The sequence below is a fragment of the Penaeus monodon genome, unplaced genomic scaffold (assembly GCF_015228065.2).
Source record: "Penaeus monodon isolate SGIC_2016 unplaced genomic scaffold, NSTDA_Pmon_1 PmonScaffold_2433, whole genome shotgun sequence".
NCBI classification, from domain to species: Eukaryota; Metazoa; Arthropoda; class Malacostraca; order Decapoda; family Penaeidae; genus Penaeus; species Penaeus monodon.
The window spans coordinates 6276-15000 of record NW_023654509.1 but is presented as its reverse complement, the minus strand read 5'-3'; the positions used below and the strand labels follow the sequence as shown (position 1 = coordinate 15000).

At 40.6% G+C, this 8725-nt stretch overlaps 1 protein-coding gene across 1 annotated transcript in view; it reads right to left on the bottom strand.

Annotated features, from left to right (window-relative positions):
- The window catches only part of LOC119570315, a 2473-nt gene extending 85 nt beyond the window's left edge, over nucleotides 1–2388 (bottom strand). Inside the window, exons 1-3 of the mRNA XM_037918111.1 lie at nucleotides 2365–2388; nucleotides 451–2228; nucleotides 1–276 (exon numbers count right to left, since the gene is read on the bottom strand). The exon at nucleotides 1–276 is cut by the window's left edge and continues 85 nt beyond it. Coding sequence (XP_037774039.1) covers nucleotides 1–276; nucleotides 451–2228; nucleotides 2365–2388 — 2078 coding nt within the window. The remainder of the gene's footprint in view (nucleotides 277–450; nucleotides 2229–2364) is intronic.
- Nucleotides 2389–8725: the final 6337 nt, after the last annotated feature.

Below are 8725 nucleotides of genomic sequence, written 5' to 3'. Positions count from 1 at the left end.
AAAACTTCGTCACCTGGACTGAAAGAACGATCTTGAGATTTAACGTCAAAATAAGATCGATACCTGGTTGAGCTGATGTCAGCATTATGAACAGCTATCTTAGCACATTCCTCTAGTTTATCCCTGAGCTCTATGACACACTGAAAAGTAGTTCGCTCGTCATCCTTGATACTCCTGTCCTCCCATAGATCTCTTAGCACTGTCAGAGGACCTCGCACAGCACGACCATACAGGAGTTCGAAGACAGAAAACCCGGTCCTGTCACTCGGAATTTCTCTGAGGGCAAATAAAGTAGGAATAAGATAGCGGTGCCAATCTTGGGCTTGTCCACACACAGCTTTCTTAAGGATGCTTTCAGGAGTACTATGAATCTTTCAACCCTTCCATTTCCACTAGGATGATATGGAGTGGTGAAGAGAGGCTTAATACCCAACAATTTATGAAGTTCACCCATCAGTTGTGAAGTGAACTGTGTGCCTCTGTCGGAAAGAATTTCCCTGGAAATTCCTACTCTGGAAAATATAACGAGCAAAGCTTCCGCCCACAGACACGGAGTCTATTTCTCTGAGCGGAATTGCTTCAGGGAAGCCCGTCGCGTAGTCTATAAGTGTTAAAATATACTTGTGTCCATCATCAGAGGGAGGATTCAGGGGACCTACTATGTCTATTGCAACACGCAAAAAGGGCTCCGTAATAATCGGCATGGGTTTAATAGGGACGGGTTTCACTCGCCCTTTGTGTGACATTCGTTGGCTTTTATCACAAGATCGGCAAAAATCTCTCACGTCACTTCCCATACTTGGCCAATAAAACTGATCTGTTACCCTTCTCAAAGTCTTACGATGAGAAAAGTGGCCAGCGAGAGGAGACTCATGAGCAATTGACGTTACTATAGCTCGGCAGTCGGCAGGCACGACTAAAGACATCTTCCCAATCCTATCCTGAAATTTATATTTTATGCACTTGCGGTAAAGCAATCCATCATTTTCAATATACTCAAACATCATACCATCACGGGTCATATGAGGTTCTCTCGATTTGACCTTTTCCCTGACAGAAGACAGTGAGGGACAGGAACTTTGCAGTTTCGCAAATTCCGTCGGAGTGATATTTACAGGTTTCAATTTAGGCAGAACGAGAGGATGAATCCTCTTGTTCTTGTACGCCCTGGTCTGTATAGCCTGAACCTGGTCATTCTTATGAACGGGAGAATCAAATACATCAGTATTTGAATTAGAATCTCGTACCCCTGGGATATTACCGATGAGTACACTGCAAAATTTGAGAGGTGCTCGCAGGGCATTCGTCCATCCAACAAAGTAGGGGCAGGTGATGTAACAGCGAACCTGAGGAAAATAATCTACTCGCCCCAAGTAATCGCAAACTTTGACTAATTTATTGTTACTGATATCAATGTCGGGCAGTACTTCGTTTGAGATCAAAACACATGAACAACCAGAGTCTCTAAGGATAGTGGAAACCCTCTGCCCATTTACTGTACCATTAGCCAGATATTTACGTGGAGTTGAATCTGATAATGAAAAGCTAACCTTTTCAGGATTCCTCTCTGAAGGAATACTCTTAAAAGCTAAAGGATTTTTAGGGCATCGACTCCTGTAGTGACCAAATTCCCCACAATTGTGACATTTGATTTCTTTGATAAAGTTCTCCTTCATGACAGGAACATGATTAACGGGCTTATTCTCCGTACTTTTCTTGGTTTTGAAAGTAGTGTTCGACTTGGGATAAGCATTGTGAGCGGCAGCCCAGTTATCAGCCAACTGCACCGTCTGATCAAGAGTAGGTACATTATGCTCTTTGATATATATCCTAAGATCCGGGGAAAGGGATGATTTAAATTGGTCAAGTATCATGAAGCTTCTAAGCGATTCGTAAGAGTTCTCGAGGCCGCTACTATCTATCCACTGATCAAAAAGTCTACCGAGATTAATTGAAAATTGTTTATAGGTTTCCCCGACCTTGATTTTAGCAGCTCTAAAGTCTTGTCTATACCCATTAGGGGTCTTACTAAACCCATTAAGAAGAGCTTTTTTCAACTGTTTATAATCAGCAGTTATTTCGGGGGACAATGAGGTATATATCTCTACTGCTTTACCTGTAAGCAAGCTTCCCAAACGCACAGCATAACTGTCTTCACTGATATCTAAAAGGCTGGCAACCGTCGAAACGAATGAGGTAAGGATGAAACTCTTCACCTTCTTGATATACTGGTAATTAGTCTTACAGCACCGCTTACATTGAATGGGAGATAAAGAATCTGTTACCGTTATTCCCCAGCTTTATTTTAGCCAGTGCTAACCTCGTGAGCAAACTTTAACCTTCTCTCTTTCGCTTCTATCTAGCCCTTTCATTTTCCGTCTCTAACATCCTTTCAACTTTAATTCTCTCTCCCTATTTCGCTCCTCCCTTTGCAATTGATTTGCTGATTTAAAATGGTTATTTAGGTATGTCATAATCGCCTTTTAAAACCTAAAGTTTCAGCTTGTTCTTTAAGATAATTAATAGATTCGAACTCGATGCATCGTGCATTCAGTACAACTTCCATATACAATATAAAACTTACAACAAATATAGCTGGTAAACTACTAGGGGACGTCCCCGCCCCTAGACAGCAGTTCTAGAAGGTTAATCCTGCACCTAGAACATCAAACATACTCACTGATACAGTGATACTGATTCAGAAACAGGTCCTACGGCAATACTCAAATGGTGGACGGCTCCACACTTCCTCCCGCTACGCTAGGACCTGTGGCACTTGTTCTCCGTGCCCCAAGGACGACAAGAGGGATTTGTTATCTCTAATTTATCCAACCAACAAAACCCAGAAAATCGACATCATGCAGGTCGCACCACTTTGTGAATATTAGGTTCTTTTTGAATCAAAGGATGTCTTTCATTTCCGAGGGTTTGAGTTCAAAACATATGTAAAAATAATCCATTTGTTTTTATTTCAATATGTATACTTGACCAAACAATAATAATACAACATAGTATCGGCCAGCAGAACAAACTTTATTTATATTAAGTCAATATATCAATAATAGACAATAGGATTTTAAATAAATTATATTCAATAATATCTACAACGCCGGAATCCCTACCGAACCGCATGACCCCTAAAAAAAAACGCCGAATTCTTACAACAACCAAAAGAAGAAATAAATTATCACAAGACCAAGACCGGTTTCGTTTCCTAACAAACTGAAATTTCTAACAACGCTGAAACATCTAACACGCCGAAATTCCCTACAAAATTTGTATCAAACTTCCAAAAATTGAATTGATATGGTCAATTACTACAATCGAACTGGATCGGCCACACCAACCATGATACTTAAAAGGACGCCACACGCCCCTCAACTCGGCCCTCAGCTGCAGTAGGGTGCGTCTCCAGTTGGTGTGCCTCAGCGATCTGCACGCCACGCCCCTTTGGTTTCCACCTGTTCGCGAATCGAGTCGACTATGTCGAGCGAGTTCGACGAGAGGGTTCAGTCCATCTCGTCCGAACCCCAGCTTTAATTTAATTCGTACAGAGTATACGGTATCTGCAGAAAAAATTCTATTAAATAAAATATTCATTGTAGATTGAAAATTATTCACACTAGTCCCCCAAAACTTATAGCTAGGCTAATATACCTTAATATCAAATTAATTTACCTGACCTACTAAGGATGTTTCAGCACCTACATTATCAGTCCCGGGCAACGTGGACTATTCCTTGAATCTGAAAGCTTGCAAACACAAAGCCCATCGTAAATCAATCTGTTTATTAAAAGACTTAGCTTGTGTTCATGTATACTAGTGGTTTGTGATCCACTTCTAGATAACCCTCTGTTACCCTTTAGGTAATTTCAAATCTTTGAACACCAAAATAAGATGCCAGAACACTCACGCTCTATTGTAGAATACTCTTTTCACGACTAATAATTTTCTACTTGCGTAGCCACAGTAAAGGGAGAAGCACCAAGTATCTGTATATACAGCACCAAGTCCCACATCAGAGCGTCCTGGTGTCGAAGAATGAATGGATGTTAAATCAGGGTAATTTGAGACAGGATATTGAACAAGGTAGATTTTAGCTCTCAAACGCTTTCCACCTTTCTTTCGTCCACATTAAAGAGTTCCCGCACTTTTTTTCGTAACTGGTCCGTGAGCGGAGCCGTGTGTTCAGAGGCCTGTGGAATAAACTTGCGATAAAAATTAATCATACCAAGAAAGATCGAAGTGTCCTTTTCTTTGGTAGTTGCTGTTGGAAAAAAATCTGCATCAGCATCCTACTCTTTTATACGGAGGTTTCAGATACTTCCCGTCAATTTTCCCCCACAAACCTAAATATTTAATCTCAGTAAAACCTACATCTACACCTTGGAGGGACGACGCTGTCAAGTTTGTGGTTTTTCGCGACGCTCCAGACTGAGTATGATTGCTTCTAGATTAGTTTCCAATCTTTAGCATATTATGAAATATAAATTTGGGTGGGGGTTTCAAAGTAAAGGTTACGTTAGGTGAATCCACCTAGATGAGCCTCATGAGTCAACATAATTTTGGCACAAGCCGTTACTAATCCAAATGGTAATCGAACAATTCCATTAAACCTTTGTGTGTTGGAAATGCGGGTCAGAGTTTAGATCATCTTTCAGAGAGTGGGATCGTGATAGTAAGCCTTTGTTAAATCTGTTCAGAAAAAATAACAGAACCCTTAAGTTTATGTAGTCATCTTCTATCTTACAGGCTGGTTCAGCTGAAAAAGTTGTGGCAGAGTTAAGGGATCTGTAGTCCCTACTAATCCATTCGATTACGTACCATCAGATTTCGTACCATTACCACGGGTGAACAGGAGAGAAGAACGATAATCTAATCGATTCCCTTGCTATGTAGTTGTTCTACTTCCTCTTCAAAGTGGTGATTGCAGTGGGAGGTATGGGATATATCTTAGGCTTCAAACGCTCGGTATACTGAGTGAGATGTCATGCTCAACAGAGAAGTAAAAACCTGGAGTTTCTTCTGGAAAACACATCTGAAAATTCTGATACAAGTTTATGGATTCATTCGGCTGATCATGTGTTAGTTCTGAGTTAATTTCAGCACCTGAAGTGTTCAATAAAGTAACGATCGACTCCTAACCATCTGGTGTAATGGGATACATGTCATTTTCTACATCTACACATGACTGAGCAACATCACTGTTACCTGAATACTTTCCTATAACTGAACTTCATCCGTACCTTGGCTTGTGGAGAACACTGCTCGTCGATGATACCTTTTTTAGAAGATTTGCATGATAAAGCTGGGCTGACCTCTTTTCCATAATCAAATAGTTTACCTTATTTCTTCTCTCCATCAACCGTATGGTCCATCTACCCAAGTCCATTAGAAGTTTTTTTAGCGTATCTGCAATAAATACAAAACTAACTTCGTTCACCTTGACTGAAAGAACGATCTTGAGATTTAACGTCAAAATAAGATCGATACCTGGTTGAGCTGATGTCAGCATTATGACAGCTATCTTAGCACATTCCTCAGTTATCCCTGAGCTCTATGACACACTGAAAGTATGTCGCTCGTCATCCTTGATACTCCTGTCCTCCCATAGATCTCTTAGCACTGTCAGAGGACCTCGCACAGCACGACCATACAGGATTCGAAGACAGAAACCCGTCCTGTCACTCGGAATTTCTCTGAGGCAAATAAAGTAGAATAAGATAGCGGTGCCAATCTTTGGGCTTGTCCACACACACTTTCTTAAGGATGCTTTCAGAGTACTATGAAATCTTTCAACCCTTCCATTTCCACTAGGATGATATGGAGTGGTGAAGAGAGCTTAATACCCAACAATTTATGAAGTTCACCCATCAGTTGTGAAGTGAACTGTGTGCCTCTGTCGGAAAGAATTTCCCTGGAAATTCCTACTCTGGAAAATATAACGAGCAAAGCTTCCGCCACAGACACGGAGTCTATTTCTCTGAGCGGAATTGCTTCAGGGAAGCCCGTCGCGTAGTCTATAAGTGTTAAAATATACTTGTGTCCATCATCAGAGGGAGGATTCAGGGACCTACTATGTCTATTGCAACACGCAAAAAGGGCTCCGTAAAATCGGCATGGGTTTATAGGGACGGGTTTCACTCGCCCTTTGTGTGACATTCGTTGGCTTTTATCACAAGATCGCAAAAATCTCTCACGTCACTTCCCATACTTGGCCAATAAAACTGATCTGTTACCCTTCTCAAGTCTTACGATGAGAAAAGTGGCCAGCGAGAGGAGACTCATGAGCAATTGACGTACTACTAGCTCGGCAGTCGGCAGGCACGACTAAAGACATCTTCCCAATCCTATCCTGAAATTTATTTTATGCACTTGCGGTAAAGCAATCCATCATTTTCAATATACTCAAACATCATACCCATCACGGGTCATATGAGGTTCCTCTCGATTTGACCTTTTCCCTGACAGAAGACAGTGAGGGACAGGAACTTTGCAGTTTCGCAAATTCCGTCGGAGTGATATTTACAGTTTCAATTTAGGCAGAACGAGAGGATGAATCCTCTTGTTCTTGTACGCCCTGGTCTGTATAGCCTGAACCTGGTCATTCTTATGAACGGGAGAATCAATACATCAGTATTTGAATTAGAATCTCGTACCCCTGGGATATTAACCGATGAGTACACTGCAAAATTTGAGAGGTGCTCGCAGGCATTCGTCCATCCCACAAAGTAGGGGCAGGTGATGTAACAGCGACCTGAGGAAATAATCTACTCGCCCCAAGTAATCGCAAACTTTGACTAATTTATTGTTACTGATATCAATGTCGGGCAGTACTTCGTTGAGATCAAAACACATGAACAACCAGAGTCTCTAAGGATAGTGGAAACCTCTGCCCATTTACTGTACCATTAGCCAGATATTTACGTGGAGTTGAATCTGATAATGAAAAGCTAACCTTTTCAGGATTCCTCTCTGAAGGAATACTCTTAAAAGCTAAAGGATTTTTAGGGCATCGACTCCTGTAGTGACCAATTCCCCACAATTGTGACATTTGATTTCTTTGCTAAAGTTCTCCTTCATGACAGGAACATGATTAACGGCTTATTCTCCGTACTTTTCTTGTTTTGAAAGTAGTGTTCGACTTGGGATAAGCATTGTGAGCGGCAGCCCGTTATCAGCCACTGCACCGTCTGATCAAGAGTAGGTACATTATGCTCTTTGATATATATCCTAAGATCCGGGGAAGGATGATTTAAATTGGTCAAGTATCATGAAGCTTCTAAGCTATTCGTAAGAGTTCTCGAGGCCGCTACTATCTATCCACTGATCAAAAAGTCTACCGAGATTAATTGAAAATTGTTTATAGGTTTCCCCGACCTTGATTTTAGCAGCTCTAAAGTCTTGTCTATACCCATTAGGGGTCTTACTAAACCCATTAAGAAGAAGCTTTTTTCAACTGTTTATATCAGCAGTTATTTCGGGGACATGAGTATATATCTCTACTGCTTTACCTGTAAGCAAGCTTCCCAAACCACAGCATAACTTCTTCACTGATATCTAAAAGGCTGGCAACTCGTTCGAAACGAATGAGGTTAAGATGAAAGTCTTCACCTTCTTGATATACTGGTAAATTAGGTCTTACAGCACCGCTTACATGAATGGGAGATAAAGAATTGTTACCGTTATTCCCCAGCTTTAATTTTAGCCAGTGCTAACTCGTGAGCAACTTTACCTTCTCTCTTTCTGCTTCTATTCTAGCCCTTTCATTTTCCTCTTCTAACTCCTTCAACTTTAATTCTCTCTCCCATTTCGCTCCTCCCTTGCAATTGATTGCTGATTTAAAATGTATTTAGGTATTCATCCCCTTTTTTAAACCTAAAGTTTAGCTTTTCTTTAAGAAAATTAAGAAGTATCGAACTCAGGCATCGTGCATTCAAGTACACTTCATATACAATATAAAATTACAACAATAGCTGTTAAATACTAGGGGGACGTACCCGCACCTACAGCAGTTCTAGAAGGCGAATCCTGCACCTAGAACATCAAAAAATACTCACTGATACAGGGATACTGAATCAAAAACAGGTCCTACGGGGCAATACTAAAAATGGTGGACAGCTCCACACTTCCTCCCGCTACGCTAGGACACTGTGGCACTTGTCTCCGGGCCCCAAGGACGACAAGAGAGGATTTACCTAGTTATCCCCAAACCCAAAACCTCAGAAATCGACACCCTTTGGCAAGGTCGCCACTTGTGAATAATTGGGTTTTTTTGAATAAAAGGGATTTCTTCATTCCGAGGGTTTGAGTTCAAACATGGTAAATAATCCATTTGTTTAATTTCAATATGTAATTGACAAAACATAATAAAAAAAATAGTACGGCGCCAAACAAACTTTATTTAATATTAGTCAATATCAATATAAACAATAGGATTTAGATAAATTATATTCAAGAATATCTAACAACGCCGGAAATCCCTACCGAACCGCATGCCCCTAAAAAAACGCCGGAAATTCTTACAAAACAAAAAAAAAATAAATTATCACAAAAACCAAGCCCGGGTTTCGTTTCTAACAACGCTGAAATTTCTAACAACGCTGAACATCTAACACGCCGAATCCCTACAAAATTGTATCAAATTTCCCAAAAAATTGAATTGATATGGTCAATTACTACAATCGAACTGGATCGCCACACCATGAATATTTTAAAAAGGACG